Source organism: Sorex fumeus, unplaced genomic scaffold, assembly GCF_029834395.1.
Source record: "Sorex fumeus unplaced genomic scaffold, SorFum_2.1 ptg000079l, whole genome shotgun sequence".
NCBI lineage: Eukaryota > Metazoa > Chordata > Mammalia > Eulipotyphla > Soricidae > Sorex > Sorex fumeus.
Window position 1 is genome coordinate 1,425,292 of NW_026606136.1, and position 25,397 is coordinate 1,450,688.

A 25,397-nucleotide genomic window follows, 5' to 3' on the forward strand; every position below is an offset into this window, starting at 1 on the left:
GTTTGGTCTATAGTCTACTTTCAGCACACACCTCGCATCCCGAGTGAGTTCTCCAAACATCCTTTAATTGGTGTTCCCTTCTCTATCTGAGCTGCCTTTTCCCCCAGCATGTGAGGCTGGCTTCAAGCCCTGGAGCAGACCTCCTGGTACTTATCTCAATTATTCTTGGATGTTCGACTCCCATTCTGTTACTTTATATTCCCCAGATGAGTGCAATCTTTCTATGCCTATCCCTGTCTTTCTGGCTCATTTCACTTAGCATGATAGTTTCCATGTAGAACCACTTGTATGTAAATTTCATGACTTCATCTTTTCTAACAGCTGCATAGTATTCCATTGTGTAGATGTACCAAGTTTCTTTGAGCAGTCATCTGTTCTTGGGAACTCATTTTTTTCCCAAATTTTGGCTATTGTGAATAGTGCAGCAACAAGTGCAGATGTCATTTTGACTGTACTTTTTTGCCTCTCCGGGATATATTCCCTGGAGTGGTATTGTTGGGTCAAATGGGAGCTCAGTTTCTAATTTTTTGAGAATTGAGAATCGTCCATACTGTTTTCTAAAAGGGCTAAACCAATCAGCACTCCCACCAACAGTGAAGGAGGGTCCCTTTCTCATCACATCCGCACTAGTACAGGTTGCTTTTGTTCTTTTGGATGTGGGACAGTCTCTGTGGTGTGAGATGGTATCTCATGGTGGTTTTGATCTGCATCTCCCTGATGATTAGTGATATAGGGCATTTTCTCATGTGCCTTTTTGCCATTTGGATTTCTTTGAGAAAGTTTCTGCTCATTTTGTCACCCCATTTTTTGATGGGGTGGATGTTTTCTTCTTGTGGAGTTCACAGTTTTGCTATACATTTTTATCAATATTCTTCACTTCCTTTTCCTCCTCCTCATCATCACTATTCTAAAGGTTAGCACTTCAACTATCACATTTCCAGTGCTGCTAAATTGTTTCAGAGTAGAGTCCATGATAATAGTGAACTCAAGCTTACAGTTTAGGGCATTAATTTTCTGCCTGATGAAGCAAATATCCATTTTACAGCGAAGAAATGCTCTAAAATAAAAGAAAAAAACTTGAACAAACACTGGAATGATTTATGACAAAATTAATGCATGCCATCGGCTCTTGGGTTGTGAAAGTCATCTTGTTGGCTGCCTAAATAGGAGATTTATGCAGTTTCTCTTCATGGTTTGTTCATCTATACTGTTCTGGATGAGGCACTCCAAGCTGAAAAAGCTACTGTGGTGGCATGCATTAATTCTCCATTTTACAGTCCAATTATTAAATGGATCCACCTGTGCTTGCATGATGTTAGATAGAGAATAATTTGAGACACTGATCCATTATTGCAATGTCTATTGCAAAATTAATAGGGTCAAAATGCTCTGGATACACAATGCCCAGATATTCTCACAAGCCAATCCTCAATGGTTTTCAGTAGAGACTACAAATCTCCTTTCTGCATATACAGTTTATTTCTTCCACATTGTTCAGTAGATTAATTAAATTACATCAACTGGTTTGTTTCTCTGTTGTATCAAAATCCAGTCTTAAAACACTGCTATTCCAGGTCTTCTTGGTTCAGCCTTGGGAGTCTGTAGGAGTCTAGGAATTTATCCATTTCCTCGAGGTTTTGATGTTCCGTGGCATAAAGCTTCTCAAAGTACTCCCTGAGGATCCTCTGAATTTCTGTGGTTTCTGTTGTAATGACCCCCTTTTCATTTCTGATTCGGTTTATTAGGGTTTTCTCTCTCCCTTTCTTTGTGAGTTTTGCTAGAGGCTTATCGATCTTGTTAATTTTCTCAAAGAACCAGCTCTTGGTTTCATTGATCTTTCGGATTGTTTTTTGGGTTTCCATCTCGTTAATCTCTGCTCTGAGTTTTATTATTTCCTTTCTCCTGTTCGGGTTGTGCTCCTTTTTTTGGTCCTTCTCCAAGCTCTTAAGCTGTGAGGTTAGGTTACTTATGTGTGCTCGCTCCTCCTTCCTGAGGAATGCTTGTAGAGCTATAAACTTTCCTCTTAACACAGCCTTTGCTGTGTCCCATAAGTTTTGGTAACTCGTGTTCTCATTTTCATTCGTTTCTAGGAATCTTTTGATTTCCTCTTTGATTTCCTGTCTAATCCACTCGTTGTTCAATAGTGCACTGTTTAATTTCCAGGTGTTTGATTTAGTTTTCTGTTTTTGTGTGTGATTTACTTCTAATTTCAGCGCATTATGGTCTGAGAAGATTGTTGATACAATCTCTACCTTCTTAATTTTATGGAGGCATGTTTTGTGGCTCAGCATGTGGTCTATCTTGGAGAATGTTCCATGTACGCTTGAGAAGAATGTGTATTCAGCTTTTTGTGGATGAAGTGTCCTGTATATATCTACTAAGTCCCTTTCTTCCATTGTTTCCCTCAAATGAAGTATGTCCTTGCTAAGCTTGAGTCTGGTTGATCTATCAAGAGGTGACAAAGCAGTGTTGAAGTCTCCCACTAGTATTGTGTTGCTATTGATGTCTTTTTCCAAATCTATGAGTAGTTGTTTTAAGTACTTTGCTGGTCTCTCATTAGGTGCATATACATTTATTATTGTAAGTTCTTCCTGTTGTACAGATCCTCTGATCAATAAGTAATGGCCTTCACTGTCTCTTATGACCTTCCTCACTCTGAAATCAATGTGGTCTGATATAAGGATGGCTACCCCAGCTTTTTTATGGGAGCTGTTTGCCTGTAGGATTGTTTTCCAGCCTTTGACTCTGAGTCTGTGTTTGCTTTGACTATTGAGATGCGTTTCTTGCAGGCAGCAGAATGTTGGGTTCAATTTTCTAATCCATCCTGCCACTCTATGTCTTTTAATTGGTGCGTTTAGCCCATTGACATTGAGAGAGATTATTGTTATGGGATTTTGTCCCATTGTTATGTTAAAATTGGGTGTATTTGAGGAGCCTTTCTTGCCTTAAAGTAGCCCATTTAGTTGTTCTTGTAACCATGGTTTTGAGTCTATGAAGTTCCTGAGCTGTTGTTTGTCTGTGAAACTGTGTGTTGTTCCTTCTATTATGAATGAGAGTCTTGCTGGGAAAAGTATTTTGGGGGAGGCATTTATTTCATTGAGTTTTTTTACTATGTCCCACCACTGTTTTCGGGCCATGAGGGTTTCATCAGAAAAATCAGCTGTGAATTTTAAGGATGCTCCTTTGTAAGAGATTTCTTTCTTCGATCTTGCTGCTTTCAGAATTTTGTCTCTGTCTAAGGTTTTGGTCATTTTGATCAGAATGTGTCTTGGGGTATTTTTATTCGGATTTCTTCTAGCTGGTACCCTTCGGGCCTCCTGAATGTGGTCACAACAGACCTATCACCATCAAGGAAATTGAAATGGTAATAAAAAGTCTCCCCAAGCACAAAAGTCCTGGCCCGGATGGATTCACTAGTGAATTCTTCCAAATCTTTAAAGAGGACTTACTCCCAATACTCTTTAAGCTTTTCCACGAAATTGAAATATCAAAAACACTTCCAAACAGTTTCTACGAAGCAAATATCACACTGATACCAAAAGCAGACAGAGATACCACAAAGAAAGAGAATTACAGGCCGATATCCCTGATGAACACAGATGCAAAGATCCTCAACAAACTACTAGCAAATAGAATCCAACTACTCATCAAAAAGATCATACACCATGACCAAGTAGGATTCATCCCAGGGATGCAAGGATGGTTCAACATTCGGAAATCAATCAACATAATCCACCATATCAACAAAAGAAAAGATAAAAAGCATATGATCATATCAATAGATGCAGAGAAAGCATTTGATAAGATCCAGCACCCCTTTATGATGAAAACCCTAGCCAAAATGGGTATAGAGGGGACCTTCCTCAACATAATTAAAGCCATCTACCACAAGCCTACAGCAAGCATCATCCTCAATGGGGAAAAACTGAGAGCCTTCCCTCTAAGATCAGGGACGAGACAGGGATGCCCACTCTCTCCACTGCTGTTCAATATAGTACTGGAAGTACTTGCAATAGCGATTAGGCAGGAAAAAGATATTAAGGGCATTCAGGTAGGAAAGGAAGAAATCAAGCTCTCACTATTCGCAGATGATATGATACTCTACTTAGAGAACCCAATAACTTCCACCAAAAAACTCTTAGAAACAATAGACTCGTATAGTAAAGTTGCAGGTTATAAAATCAATACCCAAAAGTCCATGGCTTTCCTATACGCAAACAGTGAGAGAGAAGAAAGCAACATGAAAAAAACAATCCCATTCACAATTGTGCCCCAGAAAATCAAGTACCTAGGAATCAGCTTAACTAAGGAAGTAAAGGACCTGTACAAAGAAAACTACAAAACGCTACTTCAGGAAATAAAAGAGGACATGAGGAAATGGAAAGATATCCCCTGCTCATGGGTCGGGAGACTTAACATTGTCAAAATGGCAATACTACCGAAAGCATTGTATAAATTCAATGCAATCCCTATAAGGATACCCATGACATTCTTCAAAGAAATGGAGCAAACACTCTTGAAATTTATATGGAACAATAAGCCCCCACGAATAGCTAAAGCAATTCTTGGGAAAAAGAAAATGGGAGGAATCAACCTCCCGAACTTCAAACTGTACTACAAAGCAGTAATAATTAAAACAGCATGGTACTGGAACAAAGGCAGAACTGCAGACCAATGGAACAGGGTTGAATACACTGACATCTCTCCTCAATCATATGCTCATCTAATCTTTGATAAAGGTGCACGTAATGTGAAGTGGAGTAAGGAAAGCCTCTTTAATAAATTGTGTTGGCATCACTGGACGGCAACATGCAAAAAAATAGGCTCAGAACTCTGCCTAACACCATGTACAAAAGTAAGATCAAAATGGATTAAAGACCTCAACATCAGACCAGAAACCATAAGGTACATTGAAGATAAAGTTGGCAAAACCCTCCATGACATTGAAGCTAATGGTATCTTCAAAGATGCCACGCCACTGGCCGAGCAAGTGAAAACAGAGATAGATAAATGGGACTATCTTAAACTAAGAAGCTTCTGCACCTCCAAAGAAACAGTGACCAAAATACAAAGACAGTCTACAGAATGGGAAAGGATATTCACCGAATACACATCTGACAAGGGGTTGATATCCAGGATATACAAAATACTGGTTAAACTCCACAAGAAGAAAACATCCAACCCCATCCAAAAATGGGGCAATGAAATGAACAGAAACTTTCTCAAAGAAGAAATCCGAATGGCAAAAAAGCACATGAGAAAATGCTCTACATCATTAATCATCAGGGAGATGCAGATCAAAACCACAATGAGATACCATCTCACACCTCAGAGACTGGCCCACATTCAAAAGAACAAAAGCAACCGATGCTGGCGTGGATGTGGCGAGAAAGGGACACTCCTTCACTGTTGGTGGGAATGTCCACTGGTTCAGCCCTTCTGGAAAACAGTATGGACGATTCTCAAAAAATTAGAAATTGAGCTCCCATTTGACCCAGCAATACCACTCCTGGGAATATATCCCAGAGAGGCAAAAATGTATAGTCGAAGTGACATCTGCACTTGTTTGTTCATTGCAGCACTCTTTACAATAGCCAGAAACTGGAAGAAACCTGAATGCCCAAGAACAGATGACTGGTTAAAGAAACTTTGGTACATCTACACAATGGAGTACTATGTAGCTCTTAGAAAAGATGAAGTCATGAAATTTACATACAAGTGGTACAATATGGAAAGTATCATGCTAAGCGAAATGAGTCAGAAAGAGAGGGATAGACATAGAAAGATTGCATTCATCTGGGGGATATAAAGTAACAAAGTATGAGATTAATACCCAAGAATAGCTGAGATCAGCACCAGGAGGATTACTCCATAACTTAGAGGCCAGCCGGGTATCCTAGAGGAAAGGGCAGTTCAGATAGAGAAGGGAGCACCAAATAAAGGATGTTTGGAGGATCCTCCCAGGAGGGGAGATGCATGTCGAAAGTAGACTATGGACTGAACATGTTTGCCACTCAATGCCTCTTTTGCAGACCACAACACCCAAAAGGAGAGAGAGAACACAGGGGATTGCCCTGCCACAGAGACGGGGGGATGGGGGGATGGGGGTGGGAGGGATATTATCCATGGTGGTGAAAAATGGGCACTGGTGGAGGGATGGGTATCTGATCATTGTATAATTGAAACCAAAGCACAAAAAATTGTAAATCTACAACTTTAAAAAAAATAAAATAAAATAAAGGGGAAAAAAAAATCAAAAAACAAAAAAAACAAAAACAAAAAAAAAAAAAAAAACAAAAAAAAAAAAAAAAAAACACTGCTATGTTTGGTTAGAGTCTGATGGCTGACTGGCCACTGCGTTGAGGTTTAATGGAAAGGTAGACAATTGTAACAACACCTGTGACAGCTATTGTTTCCTCTAATAGGTAATAGAGTTTGACGATGGATCTGGATCAGTTCTCAGAATACAACCATTACGGACTCCAAGGGATGAGGCCATTTATGAGTGTGTGGCCTCAAATAACGTGGGAGAAATAAGTGTTTCCACCAGACTCACAGTTTTGCGTGGTAAGTGCTCAGATGCAGTTTTGTTGCCTGTGTGGTTATCCAAATTCCGAATCCCAGGTGTTCTTTTGTAGGGACATTGAAAAGACTCTCATTCACATGACACTTACATGGGAAATGGATTGAAATAAAATGTTGTTGAGAATCAAACTGCTAGACAGAGGGAGGCTTTTCTCATCGTGGGACTCAAGTAAAGATAATCAGGGAGAACGAAAATTCCATCTAAGTGCTGATTTCAAATACCAGATGCCATTTTGATTTTTTGGTAGGGAATTTAGAAAGGATAGTGTATGCTGTTCTTTGGCATGTTATCATTACCTGCATGTGGATTTTTATACCTCGGTCAGCAGCTACTTTCTTCACATTTACCAGGATGGACATTGATGTTTGCAGAAGTAAAGGATCATAAACCTGAAAGGGAATATGTCATAAATAAGGAAATCTAAAACAGGAAATGTACCTTTCTTCTTGATGTCAACTCTTTAAAATGTCAACCTTTTATTTATTTTCAACGAATGTATATCCATGCAAAATTATGAAAAATGTATGCCTCATTTTTTTTTTTTGGCTTGCTGGCTTATGCAGTTTGAGCAAGGCATAAGGGAACTTGACAAAACTCCAGTTTAGTGTGTCTACTTACTATACATTCTTGAAAGTGACAGTATTCTGAAACAGAGGGCTCTTGCTTTTCTGGCTCAGGCTTTAGGTAAAGATAGGAACATAGCCTGATTCGGACAGCTTATAGGCGATGTTTCTAAACTAAATCCGTTGTGCCTCTTACATTATTGTATTGTATTGTATGCCTCAATACATTATTGTATTGGTTGTTCTGAGCAGTTCTGTTTTAAACTTCACTTTGCTTCAGTTCATAATTTAAGAAGATGAACTTTATGTTAAGGAAATTATAAAGAATGGATCAATTTAATAATCACAAAGGAATCTGTGTATATACACATATATATGTATGTGTACACATACATTATTTAGAAAATTTCCATTTCACTGTTTTCCACTGAGTGATTTCCTTTGTATGTTTTATAATATTAATTAAAAAAACTTGCTAATGTTTGGTACAAAAATTAATTAGGAATTTAAAGACAGGTTACTTATATATAAATCCTAAAATATACTTTCAGTGAATAATTTTTAACTTTGGTACATGAGCCAATGCTTCTCAAAAACCTGGATAAAATTTTAATTTTATAATTTCATGTTTTAAAATTAATTTTAAAATGCTCTTTTTTTATTTCTGCTTTACCAATATATTTTTTTTTTGTTTCACCAGTCTGTAGTTGTAAATGTTTGAAAACACTGTTTTAAATAATATAGGTATTTCACAAAATATCAGAAGAAATTTTGAAAAGTGGATATAGATTTTTTAAATGCCTACAACAGAATACTACTTACAAACAAAATAAAAATTTAACTACATTTCTAACCTTAATAGGCAGCTAAATTCTTTCAAAAGTTGGGCTGGAACAAGAGTGGGTAGGGTGCTTTCTTTGCTGTTCGATCATTGGCTGCCTTGAATTTGATCTTGGCACATCATATGGTTCCCTGAGCCCACCAGGAATGATCCCTGGTTTCGAGACCTGAGCACAGTCAGGTGTGACAAAACAAAAAAAAAAATTCTTTCAAAAAATTCTGTGACCTCCTGTATACAGAGATTTTGATTAAACAAAACACTCTGAAAGTAAGTACAGTACAGTTATTCATGCAAACAGGAAGAAATTTCTAGGTGCTAAAAAGAAAGAGGTAATTTGGGGGAAGATAAGACAATTTTTGTTGGTTTTTGTTTGTTTTAGAAACACTATTTGTAATCTTCTAACTCAAGTTGATTGTTGAACATGCTGGGTGTTTTAGGACTAGTGATCCAGTTCTTTTGCACTGAGATGCAGATATGGCACTGTAGCACTGTCCTCCTGTTGTTCATCGATTTGCTTGAGCGGGCCCAGTAACATCTCCATTGTGAGACTTGTTGCTACTGTGTTTGGCATATCAAATATGTCACAGAGAGTTTGCCAGGCTGTGTCGTGCCGGTGAGATACTCTCCAAGAGGGGCGGAGAAATCCAACCTGTGTCCGCTGGGTCGGCTGTGTGCAGGGCAAACGCCCTACCGCTGTGCTATTATGGCATAGATATAAAATTAAATGAACTGATGTTTTCTGCATTATATTAATACTTCACATCCTATTTTACTATATACCATTCAGAGACCTAATAGAAAAAAAGCTGGTCAAAAATAGTAAATTTCATCAAGTGTGGAACAGGCAGCCATATAAAACATTCACTTTGTAGACCTGCCACTGTAGCCCAGAGCATTTCCAGGTAAGATCATTCATGTTCAGATCGACTTGGAGGCACTGATTCAACAACCTGAATTTTGATTTTGAACTGGAGAAGCAGCACCCATAGACCAAAAAACCTAGATGATCTATTATGAAGTACAGATAATTTACCCATTCTAATAGGTTGTAAAATACATAAGTTGTAAATAGTTGAAATAGTAAAAGAAAGAATAAAATCTGCCAGGTATAATTAAGACTTAGAGAAAGAGATAAAAAAATTAAATGTTAGCTTTTAAAAATAGAAAGATTCTCAAATTGATGGTTGTACTATAATATGCACTATTAAAATTATTATTAATGTGAATATTCTTATATTTACATAAACTCCTTTAAAAATCAGAATAGTGTAAATTTTTTTCAAGTTTTCATTTCTAAAACACTCTCACACTAACTTAAATCTTTATCTATTCCCCTAATATAGAAGTGATGTTATAGTACAGCAGGTAGGATGTTTGCCTTGCATGCGGCCAACCCTGCCGACATGGGTTTGATGCCCCTGTCCCTCTCGGAGTGCCCGGCAAGCTACCAAGAGTATCTTGCCCGCACGGCAAAGCCTGGCAAGCTACCCGTGATGTTTTCAATATGCCAAACACAGTAACAAGTTTCCCAATGTTACTGGGCCTGCTCGAGCAAATTGATGAACAATGGGAGGACAGTGACAGTAACAGTTATTATTACTATATATATATATATATATATATATATATATATATATACAAGGGTACAATACAGTAAAATTTATGAGCAACATTTTTCTTTTACCTCTAAGTTCCTTGAACAAATCCCTTTAAATGGGAACTGTAAATGCAACGTGGCTTACTGAAGCTATGTATTTGACTTGAAGATTTCTACCAAAAGTTGGAGGAATATATCACTTTATGAAGACATTTCATAGGGATTGATAACTGACCTCCTACCTAAAAACAGTGTCATCAGCTCCTAAGCTTTTTAATTCAAGTATCCTCCACATAAAATGCAGCCCATTAAAGATTTACATAATTTTGATTTTCTATGTGCATATCTGTAAAACATAAATTCACTTGCATGTTTTTTTGTTGAAAACTAAAGTCCAGCAGTTTTGGAAACCTTTCATGAGAAGAATTCAAAGTTATTTTGGATAATGAAAAAGTAGTCTAAACATTGTCTTAAATAGAATCTTTCTCGTCTATCATTATGGGATGAAATAAATGGGACTGGGAATTATCTTTGTAGAAATGCCTCTTTATTTAAATGTTCTAAATAGTGATTGATGATTGTTTGAGTGATAGTCTTTGAAACATCCTTGTGGCAAACTGGTATTCATAAAATTCATTGTGACCATTTAAACTGTAAGAAGATTTTCACAGCACAGTTGATGAGCTTTGCACCCATTTTAAAATCACTTCTCTACAAGTGCTGCTGGCAAATCTTCAAACTCTCTGCTCTGCAGTAGATGGAAATGGCTTTACACTTTTCAGTCAGTGGCCATCATCAGATGTCCATTTTGTCCACATGGGTCATTTACTCTTTCCCCAGTTGCTGACAGTGTCAAAAATCTGCAAACTATCATGACTGGTTGTTCTAAATGAACCTTGTGGAGATCACTAATTTCTTTCACACAGGCTACTAGAAAACCTAATTAATTAGATATTTAAACATCTGACCTATGTGGCTAATACAGAAGACATTGAAATAATATTTTGATCACCCAAGTGCTTTCAAAAGGGTGCATCAGGAAGAACTTGCTCTCTGTAGTTGATTTCAAATTATTCTAGGACAGAACAACTTTTCTTGAAAAAAATATATATTTGCATATACATATATATGTACCATAGTTACAAAGTCACTTATAATACAGTTATTATGGGTCTTTTGATGTTCTACCCCTCCAGACACCTGGATGCCCTTCCTTCCACCATTGTCCCCATTTTTCAGCCACCTCCAGGCCTGTCCCCTATCAATCACATGGTAATTTGTTTTATAGTACTCGTTATGCCAAATGGCTAAAAGAATTATCAAAAAAAAAAAACTTAAGTAAAAGAAAGTTTCTGAAAATTGTTATATCTCTCCACGAGGTTGCTGTCTGATCATTTACTAGGCTGTTCATTGCTAGTTGAGCCTTCTGTGTTATTATTTTTGTTTGTGAGTTTAGTTGGCTTCTACATTATTTGTTCATTCAATGTTGTGCTCCTACTGGAATTTCAGTACTGTGGAATTTGGAGGTGTTCAATACATGACCACGTGGTCCGGTAACTTCACAGTATGTAGAACAGGGATTACTATGCCAAGATTCTTAGTGAAGCCATAAAGTTAGGTCATAGTCTTGGCGGCAGTTGTGGCAAGTAGGTAAAGAAGAATAAGAGTAGAAGCTGAATGTGTGATTCATGTTTAAACGATAGCCTTTATACACCAGAGACTTTGTGGAATTTGGACAGGTAATAGTGGGAGAAAAGAAACTTTGTAGGGTGTTTACAGCTTTTAGGCATTTTTTTTTTGTTTTGTTTAATTGTCTAGGCTCTGTAAACATAAGCAAACACAAAGTATCCTATCCTCACAAATCTTTGAAATACTGAGCAGATCTGTCATATATATACATATATATATGCATGTGCATATATATATGTGTATATATATATATATATATATATATATATATATATAGGCTTTCCATTCTATGTAGAACTTTAAGAGAAGGTATCATATCACACCAAGAGATTACTAAGAGCTTAGCACTATCTGGTTGTGTATTGTTGCTTAGGACTTTAGATGAAATTGGCTTTTAGTGAGAGTTAAACACAGGACTGGAGAGTATGTTTTAAGATGAGAGATCATAGTCCAGATAGAATTGGGTCTTTCTAAAACTTTGGCTCCCTGGCTACAATACCTCTCTGAGCAACAATATCAGGAGGAAGACTTGCTATAGAAATGTCAGTAATGATATATGGGAATAAAAATGCTTTCTCATGTGCACATTATCAGTCAGTGAGCAGAGAAAAATGAGACATCATATTCATATCAGTTCTTTGTTTTAAAGTCTGTGAGATACAGGCTTTTTGGGCATGTAGAAAGAGATGAAAAATCTTTGTTCTGTCTCATATAATCCTTCTTCTCTAAAAGGATAAAGTTTGTTTATTTCACCTCAAATTTTCTAATCAAACAATGTATTTGATTTAGAAAAACAATAGGTGATAATCAGTATATTTTCTTATCACTCAGGAGAGCATAAAAGTATGCTAGTTTTTTAAAGCTCAGTGGATTATTTTTAGAAATTTTTCTATTCCCACATAGTAATATCCCCCAAACCACAACCATCACATAGCACTAGAGGGTGTAGTCTAAAGAGCATTGATTTCTACTTAGGGAATGAGCAACTTGTTTGTAGAGTACAAAGTACAATTATTGTTTGTAAAAATCACTAAACATATATGAGACAATTCTGTTACCTAGTTTAACGGATAAACTTTATGAAATAGTACTTACGCATGTGTATCTACTCCACATACAGACATGTCCTATTGTATGAATGATCCCTGTCAGGACATACGAAAATATGTAAAGTAACCAAGTAAGTATAGATCTCAGGTCATTTGCTTCCAAGTCGGGCAATGTCACAAAAAGCTGTGGCAAGTTGAATAAATCTATTAACTTTCCATCCTCGTTTGTTTCTTTCCTCATGTGCGCAGAGAAGGGACTGGATTAGTGATCATTCAGATCACCCCTCTGCAGCTTTCTATGACTCAGTGGCGTGCCTGTTTCAGCAAAGCAGTTCGTGCAAGATGGAAAAAAATTCTGCTCCCTGAAGGTGAATGTGACTGTGATAGTAAAACACACAGGGAGCAGTTGGATGAGACAGAGAAGGCATTTCATTGGGAAATGGAGAGGAATGTTTGCATAATATGTCAGTTTCAAAAAAAATGTAAGCCATTATAGCAGTTGTTAAAAACACACACACACGCAACTTTTATAATCTTTCGGGGAGAAGGCAGTCTACTCTCTCCACAATTGTGCACTACCCTGTGATCAGAATTAGCATGTTCATTACAGTCTCATTTTATTAATGCCTCTTTTTGAAGATGAACACAGTTGTCCCCGCTGTGAAAATGGTACTTTGCCGTTTATGTTATAAAGTGGTCTCCGCTGGGGATCCAGACTAGGAACATTAAAGAACAAAGCACAGCTGCTTGACTGTCACACAAAAGGATTTGTATGAAAGACTGGAACAAAAGGAAGGGTGCCCAACATGGGAAAAAAATTGCTGACAATTATAGCACTGACTCAAGACTATAAGAAAAGCTTAAAAAAATCATTGACTATGTGAAGTACATTGATACCAATGTGATAAAGTGATAAAGTCTTCTCCTGTACTTAGGGTGTTGGTTGGTAGATATACAGCAAACAGACTCTACTTTCAGTGCAGAATCTTTAAAGTATTTTATTCTTCGCATATCATTGCTCATGAAGCAGGCATCTATGTGGCCAGTTCCACAGGATACCCTACTTAGGAGAGTTATGTTAACTGATTGTATTTGGGAGAGGGTGTGCATATGCTTGTTGGGGCTGATTCATGTTTCAGTATGATCTGATGGCCACGGTTCTTCTGGTTCATTCTGTGTTCTTTGATTTTCTTCTGTGCTCTATAGTTATGACTTAAAAGGATTCAGTAAGAAAAATGCTATTTAAGTTAAGGCATTTCAATATTTTTTTTTCACTTTTGCTTCCTATTTTTATTTTGAATAATATTAAGATGACCCGAGTTTGATTCCTCCGCCCCTCTTGGAAAACCCCGGCAAGCTACCGAGAGTATCTCGCCCGCGCAGCAGAGCCTGGCAAGCTACCCGTGATGTATTCGATATGCCAAACACAGTAACAACAAAGTCTCCAATGGAGATGTTACTGGGCCCGCTCGAGCAAATTGATGAACAACGGGAGGACAGTGACAGTTCAGGAATATTAAGATGGATATTGAGTCATGTGTTTGTTGACTGTTGTTTGAGTTGGAGTCACAGAGTGGAGTCATGGGAGTGTCAAGCTGAATAGAACTTGGTAATCACTGTACCAAATCTCTCATTTTTAGATATGATACCAAGGCCTGGGGAGTTTGAAAACTTCTTCCCCCTCCACACCCAGCCTTGGTCTTACAGCTAAGACCCCCCCCCCTTTTTTTTTAATCAGTATCAGGTCAGGAATAATTCATTTTGCATTATATCATGACAGTATATTCTGACCCTTTAATTTTTTGGGGGGGGAGGTAGTGAGCCCCACCTCTGACACTGTTTGGAGGACCATAGTCTATGTTAGGGATCAAACCAGTGTTAGTTCAGTACAAGGCAAATGCTTAATCCTTGTAGTACCTGTTGAGTCTAGGTATTTTCTTTTGATATAACAGACATTGCCTTCTAAGTTACCAGGTAAAGATAAATAAAATAGTGTGAACAGGCTGTTAATAAGAAAGGTACTTTTAAATTTCTTTATTAAAGCATGTGATTCAAATTTTTTTCATAGTGGAGTTTTATTTTTTATTTATTTATTTTTATTTATTCAATCATTGTGGGAAAATTTACAAAGCTTTCAGGTTTAAGTCTCTGTCATGCAAATATCAAACACATTTCCCTTTACCAATACTTATTATTCACCACGAAGGACCCCAATAACCCCCCTAAACCCTCCCAATGCCTGCGAGGCAGATGAATTCTAGTTGACACTCTATCTACTTTGATTAGATTGTTTTGACAAAAGATGCACCATTATTATTTAGATTTTACACCCCCAAATCCGACATGCTGAAAAGGCATTATGAAATAATTTGTTTTCTACAACTGGTCACAAGAATCAAATGATGTCGCACGGCCACTATCGCAGCCAAAATACCAGATTTTGGATTTCTGGTATTTTATTTATTAAGCCTGGACGTATTTCTGCTGACAGTCAGATAATTATGAGATTGGTTTCTGTGCTCTGGAGGCATGGCCGTGCCAGAGAGCCGCTTGTGGGGGGCAACTCCTGACCTCGGTAGGTCGTGAAGAACGAGCCGGGAACGCCCCCCTTCCCATGAGGTTTCAGTCACCCCATCACGACCGGCTCATACCTGGCTTTCCATAAAGCTCCAATGTGGCTGCCATCTTTCTTTCCAGAGGGAAAAAGGCCCATAGTGGAGTTTTAGACATACAGTATTGAAGCACTGATTCCATCACCAGTGTCAACTTCTATACACCAATATTTCCAAGTTCCCTTCCATATCCATCCTCCTCACACCCCACCCTCCAGCCTGCCCTCATGACAGGCAACTTTTTAAGTTTGGTTATTAAGGGTTGTTTCTTGATTTTAGTGTTGACACTGTGGTTTTTTTGATATTTAACTTGATCATCTCTTAACACCACCCTTGTACTTTGATCCCCTGCTCTGGCCTCTGTTCCTTCTTGTCTGTCTCTTCACCACTTCCACTCCACTCTTTCTTTCCTTCTCCATATACGTTGGGGTCAAATATGATCTGCATAACCCCTTCTTTGAAACATTGGATTCCATCGTCGAGTTATTCTAAATACCACATGTAAGTCATATCATTCTGTGTTTATCATTCTTCTTCTGGCTTCATTAAACATTATCAACTTAGATGTCTAAGGACAGATAAGTAGATCATAAAGATGTGATATATATATGTATATACACAAAATGAAATACTACACTGATGTAAGAAATTGTGAAATCATGCAATTCACTGCAACATTTGTTGGAACTGGAATCCAAAAAGCATTTGAAGTGTTCTACCTTGCTAATACAATATGGAAATAGCTTGGAAAGAAAAATAGCTAGGATTTTATTTGTCAGAACAATCTGTCATCATTTCTCTGTCTATTTTCCACCAATCTATTGAGAGAAAAGGAAGGAACAGGAGAGTTATTACAAGGATTGGATCATAATTTAAGTTGACTAACAACTCCCAAGATCTGTAGGTTGAGTTGCAAAGTGAAAGCGGGTGAGTTAGAATCTGAAGGTAAAGGAAAGTTACTGCCTTAATTTGAATGCATTCAGCAAGAAGTTCTGTTACTTGGGAAAGGTGATCATTTTGTTTTATTCAAGCTTTGAACTGATTGGTTGAGCCCCTTTTCTATTAGAGAATGCAATTGGTTTTATCCACTGTTCTAAATGCTAATCTGATTCCCAAACACATCCAAATTAATACCCCAAATAAAGATTGACCAAATACTTGGACCCCCTGAAGCTCAGTAGAATTGACACCTGAGACAAGCCATAGAGGTGAGTATAAACAGAAGTAACTCAAAATAGAGTAGAAGCAAAAAGAGTAGTAGTAGGGAAAAAAATGAAAATGGGACCATACTTAATTGACTAAGGAGATTAAAATCCACAAGGGAAAAACATGTGACTAAACTCACAAAGAAATTTACAAAGTCATTTAATAAAATAATTAAAACATTTTATAGTGATAAATTCACAGTTCTTTACACAAAATTGACATTTATACTTTCAAACTATTTGGTTGGCTTTCATTGATAAAATTTGAGCAGTTTTTAAAGAGTAAATTTCCTGGCATTCAAATTAGTTTTATTTTAAGCTACTAATTAAGATGTAGTTTTAAAAGTTGTGCATGCATAATTTATTGGGATTTGGGGCATAGACATACCAAATGCCTCATCTAGGATTTAATTATCAAAATCCAATTACATATCTCCTTAGAAGAACAAGTAACTTACTTTATCTTATTTAAAAAACAACAATGACTTGCAAATTAATGCCACATTAAACACAAATATGATGACATACATCCTGGTATTGCTAATATTTTATTGAAGAGAAGAGGGAAAAAGACCAACATTTTCTAATCTTTCTAACTGTATTTGCATTTTAATTTTTATCTCAAAAGCTCTCAATCTTTTATGTATCTCAAATTTATCTTTAATTAAAAAATTACTGTGGCTTTAAAGTATTATTTTCACTCTCTGTCACAAAGTACTTTTTTCCTAACTAACAGATTTTGGCCATAATGTGGATAATTATATGTTTTTTCTCACGTGTGATGATGAATATATGGATATGATACCGGTGTTCTTAAGAGTCAAACAGCTGAGTCTTTCTTAAATAAAGGAATTTTGCACCCTAATAGGAACTAGAAAATTAAAAGTTTCATGTATTTTCTACACTTTTAGATTGACATATACACATCTTTTAATTTTTGTGCTTATTCAAGTTTATGAGTACTCACAGTGCTGTCATATATCAGGCAACTAAAAAAATAAAGTAGAAAAGTTTTAGTTAGAAGAAGTTGACTTTAATAAAGTTTTCAATTATCAATACTTATGCATTTTGTGTATAAACCAAACATTCTTTGGCAGATATATATTTTATAGTTGGTATGCTTAATGTGTGTATCAGTAGCATACATTTAATTCATGGTATGTTTGACCCTACAAAATTATATTCCTGTTTTTTAAAACTTCATTTTATATGTCCCAGTTCCTTTTATATACATTTTTTATTCTTATATATTCTGCAAGTGTCCCTAGCTTTTATTGAGTGCTTAACAAATACTTGTGAATTAATGTACAATTATTTTTTAATTAATCTAAAAGCATATAAAGTTATATAAACATACAGGTTTACTGTGAGAGTATTTGAGCAGATTATTTTTCTTTTTGCTTAGTGGGTCACACCCGGGAATTCTCAGGGGTTACTCCTGGCTCCACACTCAGGAATCACTCCTGGTGGTGCTCAGGGGACCACAATGGGATGCTGGGAATCAAACCCAGGTCGACCCTGGGCAAGGCAGATGCCCTGCCTCCTTTGCTATCACTCGAGCCCCTTAAGCAGATATTTATTTAAGTTTTTATTTAATGAATTAAGTATACCACTTCAGTGCATACTATGAATAAGTGAGTGATTGATTTTCTGATTCTCAATCACTGAGAGATTAGAAAATCAGAATCAGAAAATCAAGCAGATGAAATGGGAAATACAGAGGAGAGTGAAACAGAGAACCACAATGGTAAAAGCACAATTTTGAGATGAGTTCGGCTTAACAGTGAACTGTGTCTGACATATCTAGTATATTACTTTAATATAAATTTGAAACTTTTTCTCTGATACTTGCTTCTTAGTAATATTTGTAGCAATTAATGGCATATATGTGTAAAGCATATAGCATTCAAATGCAAACATTGCTGGAAAATATTGTTTTTATTCCTTTTACTTCTGTCATTTCTTTGAATTGAGCTATAGTATCACTCTCTTATGTCATCACTATAAATTAGCAATGATCAGACTACAAATTCCACCAGGACTAGGAATTTTTTAATCCAATTTTCAATCTCAAAATTGTTCATTCAGAGCAGTTGTGTGTGGTTATAACCATGTTATCACATTTCAGTCAGTATCTAATAACTGAGTAAGTAAATATATTTAACAAAGTTTTTAGGTACTTTTTCATTCAGAATTACTTTTAAGATTTTATTTTGAAAAATAAACAGTGAACAAGTTACTTCCACATAAAATACATGATAAATGATTTGTAATAATCCATTAATTCAGTTGCTTAATCCTATAGATCATTCTCCGTCAGGATTGTATGATATAAAATACATGGAGATAGCACTGTAGCACTGTTCTCCCATTGTTCATCGATTTGCTTGAGCGGTCCCACTAATGTCTCCATTGTGACACTTGTTGTTACTGTGTTTGGCATATCAAATACTTCACAGGTAGATTGCCAGGCTTTGCAATGCGGGCTAGATACTCTCGGTAGCTTGCCAGGCTCTCCGAGAGGGGCGGAGGAAAATGAATTAATCTCCTACTGTCTTCAGAAAGCTATAATCTATTTTTTGACCAAAACCGCCATATTTTTTATTAAAATGACAAGGCAGTTACACTGTAGATGGTGAGAATGAAGCCTGCTTTTATAAATGTGCGCGTAGTAATCTACAAAGATACGTGTAGATTAGCTATCTACGAAGTACCTGAAGCAAGAATTCATGTCTTGTTGAGTGTTCTATTAGGGTGACAGTAAGGTTGTTTAAATGTAAGATATATTTGACATATGTTGCCTTACCTGACAGAGAAAAATTAAACTCACCTATTTTCTTCTGAATGTATAAAGCTGTTCTGAGAGAACATTTTTGTAGGAAGATTTGGGATATACTTTGCCTAAGTTTTGAGAAAATATGATGAAGTTAAAAATTAGTACCTTAAGTAATTATCTTCAAAGAAATATTCCCATTTGTTTTTTTCCCAACTAATAGTAGAAGTGGTTTTTATTACTGCACTTACCAAATTTTATGTCTTCTCTTTGCTCTCAGTGGAAATGACAGTGTACATAAAAGTGAAATGATTTTAAAGTGTATTAATAAAATATCTTAAAATTCCTTCTCCCTCATAAGACTCATTAAGTAAAAATTGATTTTCATAATGAAATATTTATTCTTGAAAAAATATTTAGGCTTTTACTCTGTGGTACAAATCACTCACAAATACTTCAAATCAAGGACATTCTTCAACATGATGAACAGTGTGGGTTAGAATAGTGTGCCTTAAGGTACCTTTTGTTTTCATGTGGGCTTTTTCCATGTCACAGTGTCTTATGATGATAGATTTTAATTTCCAGATTTTACAACGTCTGTAAAGTGACATCAAATACTATGGCCAACTTACTGTGGGTTCCATTAATCTTCATTGTAAAGATACATTAATAAAGTTAGCAGTCACAAGCTCAGCCGCAAATGGAATTCCCTCATCTTACCTTACAGACAGATAAATCATCACCGAGAAGGAAGTGTTCACTTTGAATTAAATTATTCTTGTTAATAATTTATTATAAACCCACTTCAAAAAGCCAGAGAAAACATGAAGGGTTGCTCAGTAAGACTGCAGTTTTGTTCAACAGGACTGGGATTTAAGCTTGTGCTGTCTTGATCTCCTATCAAAGGAATTAAATATGACTCTGATAACTTAAAAGTCAAATAAGAAATGTTGATGTCATATGTCTTACACAAGCCTGGTTAACTACACGTTAACTTTTTGTTAAGCTTAGGAACCATTCTCTTCATGACCAGTCATAACAAGTAGCTGACAAAACAAATAATCCAACCACCCCATTACCCCATTATCTATAGAGGGGGAAAGAGAGGGAGAGAGGAAGAGAAGGAAAGGAAGAGGGAGGGGAAGGGAGAGAGAGGGGGAGGGAGAGGGATAGAAGGAGAGAGAAAGAGGGAGAGAGAGAAGTAGAGGAAGGAGGACAGAGAGAGAGAGAGGGAGAAAGGAGAGAGAGAGGGAGAGTGAGGGAGGTGGGAAGAGGGAGTGAGAGAGGGGAAAAGGGAGGGTGAAAGGGAGTGAGAGAGGGGGAGAGAGAGGATTAAGTACAAGGGATAAGGTGCCTGCCTTAATGAATTTTGAGCCCTAGAACTCCATATATGTTTTCCCAAGCACATATATGAGGCACAGCTCCTGAGAACAGCTGGATATTTCCCATACCTGAAACATGTAGGGGATGAGGAATGAGCAAAGAACTCTGGTGTTAAACTGAGGTAAGGAGATTCATATTTAAGCCAAGAAGGTTTTTAGGTTTCTCACTTGCACGGTATCTTGCAATTAGCCCTGGAAGGGCCTAATCAAATGTTTAGTTGATTCTATTGACGTTTCTCTAAAATTTGTAAAGTCAAGATTTTTGCATTTTTTAAAATAAAGTAGACCTCAAAATGTCATAAGCTTTACATTTTATAAACATATTTATATAAAAGAGGAAGGGATAGAACCTATATATTTGTTTTTATGTGTGATTGATTAAAAAAATTAAGTGTCCTCATCTGTAATTTGAAATAAAAATCCACTGATGTGGTGAGTGTATTTGCTGATTCACCTACCACTTACTGCACAGACCAAAAAGAAGTTTTGTCTAGTGTTCACAAATCTGAGTCCTTCTGTTTAGGAGGAAAGTTTTGTTTTCTTCCTTTTTGGTTCAGCAGACAGTGGCAACCGCAGTGAACAGATTGTTCTCCCTGAATCGGATGGTTGCACACTTTACATAAGAACCTCCACTTCCCTAAACTAAATGTTTCCTTCCAGATAACGATTTCATTATTATTCTACTCCGAAAGACTAATTTTTCTCTTCTCTCCACATTTTATCTTCACCACCACTATACCACCATGACTAATGTAAATCATTCTTTCTACAAAACATGGCGGAATCAGAAGTTTTATTTTCATATAATTTAGCTGTAAAGTTTCATGTCAGTTCTTTTCTAAAATTCACTGACCATTTATTTATTCCTCTTTGAGTGATGCAGTATCATGTGTCAGAAAGATATTAGGAAGGGGAAAGACATGACTTCAGATTTCTTCTTGATGTCAAAATTATAACAGAATCTATTTGCTGGGTCAGGATTTTGCAGATTATTTGAAAATCAAAAGAATAAATTAAAAAAGAACACAAAGACAAATAAAAGAATTTAGAGTCATTAGAGGTGCAATTCAGCTTGGAGATACGTGAATTTTTGTATGGAAACATGCTGTCTATGAAATTTAGACCTCTCTTTACCTCTGGATGACTGAAAGTACTTGATCAATCCTTAGGAAGGGTCTCTTGCATTGTAGAATAGGTATAAATTCAGAAGGGACAAAGAAGTGGCTTGATCAACATCTTACACATATTAAATGTGGTTTATTACCATGTATTAAGACTACTTCCTATTCTCTGTTCACCACTGTTCACTTATTATTCTTTGACATTAAACTGCAAAATGCAAAAATATACATAGCGTGTAGCACTACACTGTAGCACTGTCCTCTCTTTGTTCATCGATTTGCTCAAGTGGGCACCAGTAATGTCTCCATTGTGAGACTTGTTGTTACTGTCTTTGGCATAATGAATATGTCACAGGCAGCTTGCCAGGCTCTGTTGTGTGGGCGGGATACTCTTGGTAGCTTGCCTGGCTCTCCAAGAGGGATGAAGGAATTGAACCCGGGTTTGCAGGCCATGTGCAAGGAAAACACTCTTCCCGCTGAGTTATTGCTCCAGCCCACAATAGCATGTAAGAGTATTTATTTTAGATGCCAATTGGAGGAATGGAAATGTTGAAAATCGCCCAATAACAGAAAAAAAAGGGTTTTTAGTTTGATGGTCTAGGGATTTTTGTCATCCTTTCAATTTCTCCTAAGTAAGGGTAGTAAGAGCTGTAAAACCTAGGAACTGGCATGGATGTACTGTTTTTATGAAAAAAATGAAATTTTGAAGTCTCCTTTAAGGACCAGAGATACTGTAGAGTGGATAGAGCCCTGGCATTGCACATGGAGGACCTGGGTTCAACCCTCAGAGCCGCCTAAGAGTCCTACCAGAAACGAGCCCTGCCTGAGTGCAGAGCTTGGTGTAAGCCTGAACACAGTCAATTGTTCCTTCTCACATACACCAAATTTTATTTAAAGACTTTGAGATTGCCAGAAAGTTTTATGGGTGATTTTACACCATTTCGTGAAAAATCCCTAGGAATCAATGACAGTCATTTTCGTTTTCGTTGTAGAATTTAGAAACTCTTACTGTTGATTCCCCATTGGCTCTCCACCCGCCCCCGCACCAACATTTCCTCAGTGAAGATTACTGAATCCCTCACCCTCAATCTAATAATCCAGCCAGAAACTAGTGTTTCTATTATTCAGGGAATATTTGGTCATGATTCATGGCTTTGTACACAATGTATTTTATGCAAAATGAGTAGTTTTGCTTGTTCTGTTTTATATTATTACTGACTAGACTCTCTGAGCTCATTGGAAAGTCCTTTGTATATGTGGTTTTTAATTAAAATTTATGAGACTCAAGGACGTGATAGGCTCTTTTTCAGAGCCAAAATATCTTATTATTAGAGGAAAATATTTCTTTTGTTATACAACCCAGAGGGGCACTTTGTGAAGCAGGTTTTTTTTTTTCTTTTTTCTTTTTTTTGTCTGTCTTGAACAGCAGTTGGTGGAAGTTTTAGAAGTCTTATTGTTGAGAAGATGACTTTAAATTCTTATTTTAGGCAAAGGCATCCGCAAATTAAGACTATAGAAAGCAGTGGTGAGAGGATTCTCACAATTCTACTCAGTTGGACAATTCTTTATTACACTGACAGTTTAATTGAGTGTAAAAAGAAATGGCAATTTAAAATCAAGAACTTGTGGGGCAACCTAGCACTTTCAAAGTTTGTATTTTAAAATATATCAGCAAGACTCAAAGAAGGTGCATCTTTATTTCTCTAGTTATTTTCTATTGAGTATATTATATTAGAAATTGTGTCATCAGGTGTGTCTTTGATTTTTCAAAGTGTCTGAGAGGAAGAGAATGTATTGAATCAAACTTTTTATGTATGCATATACTTATGTAGGAATGTTTATTTTTTATGAGACTCTACTCACTTAAAATTTTATTATTTTAATGCTTTATGGATAAATAAATGACTTGCCTTTTGATAATGAATGTAATAAGAACATTAAACAACATTTTTCTTGGAGGGTTTTTTTCAGATATTAATGAATGTTTTATTGTGTATTCCACAAAGACTGGGATTTTGTTTGACATATCTGTGCATATGTCCCCAACACCTAATCAATTGATAGATCAGAGATTAAAATATTTTGATCATATATATGTTAGTAAATATTCAAATGGGGTTTGCCTATGAGATATATCTGAGTTTAACTATAGCTCAGTAATAAGTTATAGAAATAGATGATATCTGTATATCACAGTAAACACCTTCATTTGATAGTCTTCAAACATTTATTCAGAATGGAATTGTAGCTTTTCCTGAGAAATATAAAACTTCAGCTACCTGTTAGAGATGATAAATTAAGTGCTTTATATACCAGATTTTGTTAGAGGCTCTGGGTAGGAATTTCCAGTTCTTTACTTTCATCTTCACATTTTTCTTTCTGAAAATTTTGGTAATGCTTTTCACTCCTTCAGTTTGCTGAATATACTATAACTTTCCCAGGTTTCATGTATTTTCAGATGAAAATATTTATAAATATGACTTGGGCATTTGCTTTGCACGTGACCAACCCAGGTTCGATTCCTCCATCCCTCTCAGAGAGCCTGGAAAGCTGCTGACAGTATTCCATCCGCACAGCAGAGCCTGGCAAGTTCCCTGTGGCATATTTGATATACCAAAAACAGTAACAACAATTCTCACAATGGAGAAGTTACTGGTGCCTGCTCAAGCAAGTTGAAGAACAATGGGAGGACAGTTTTACGGTGCTACATATTAAAAAGAAGTATAAATTTGTAGAAAGAACATTCAAATATAATCTTTTGAACAAAAGTTGTTAAAAGTGTAGTTGTAGAAAAAGTGTAGTTGTACTCATGTGGGTGTTTAAATAAATGTATTTTCTACACTCATAATCCTCAGTTAGACCATTAAAACTAAATTACTTCTAAATACAGAATTCACTGTATCTCTGCCACCTAAAGTGCTGGGGTAGTTTCAGATTAGCTGTTGAAGGTACTCTCAACAACATAGAGCCCATAATCACTCCAAGATTAATAGCCCAGCTAAATTTTTAGCATTTTTAGCCAGATTAATGAAGAGCCAAAATCAACAATAACAACAAAAAGAATGAAACTGACTATACTTTGTAATAAAATCAACAGCCTTTAACACATTTGAAAGCAACACTATATCTGAGTCATAGCCTTCAATTTTATGAATTGTATTGTGGGCATTGTAGCAACACTCCACACTGATTTTAAATAGGAAATGGTGATTTTTTTGTGTGTTTTCCTGTCACTAACGGCAAAATATCAACCATGAAACACGGTTTAGTATAATCGTGTCTGTGCATTTTACTCATTTTTCATTATTATTTCATATCTGAAGGGTCCATTGTGCTCACTTTGGAGCTACTCCTTTCCTTAATTTACCAATTTTAAAATTCTATAATAAGATGGTTCCTATCAAACATGTAGGACAAGGGGTTCAATATCAAGTACTAAAGGATGTTTTGGAAACTCTGCTTTTAATTAAGTTTGGAAGGTGTAATTTTCACATAACTCACCTGCCAAGTGACGTTTTGAACAGTCTTCTTCCATCTCAGTGATCCCAAGCCTCAGAAGGGCCACTCATGTCTTTTTTGACAAATTTATTGTCCCATTGCAGTTCAATTAAATTTTAATCACAGTTTAATGTTTAAGAAAAATAATATATCCCATGACTAGAAATCTTGGTATGAAGTTTGATGGTTTATAAGTTAGAATTATAATGTATGTCACTGCAACACCAATCATTCACATATATGCCTTTGAAGTTGGTTAATATTTTTTTTTGCACCCACGTGGTGCGCAGGGGACCAGGGAGTCATCTTATATAATATTTAGCCAAACAGGCTGGTATTTCAGTGCCATGGCTCTAAAATGTGATGCTGCTTAAGCCCTGTAGAGCTGGGGACCAATCAGTCCACCCAGGTTTTGCTCAGGGGCTTCTGTGTCCACAACTCGCAAAAATTATCTAGGACTCTGTGTGTCTTATGTTTGAGA

The 25,397-nt window shown here is 36.4% G+C and overlaps 1 protein-coding gene across 5 annotated transcripts in view; it reads left to right on the forward strand.

The window, feature by feature from the left end:
- The window catches only part of PTPRD (protein tyrosine phosphatase receptor type D), a 1,654,013-nt gene that overhangs the window by 1,309,077 nt on the left and 319,539 nt on the right, over window positions 1-25,397 (forward strand). For all 5 annotated transcript variants that reach the window (XM_056130610.1, XM_056130612.1, XM_056130611.1 and 2 more), the window contains one exon: window positions 6,426-6,567. In XM_056130610.1, coding sequence (XP_055986585.1) covers window positions 6,426-6,567 — 142 coding nt within the window. The remainder of the gene's footprint in view (window positions 1-6,425; window positions 6,568-25,397) is intronic.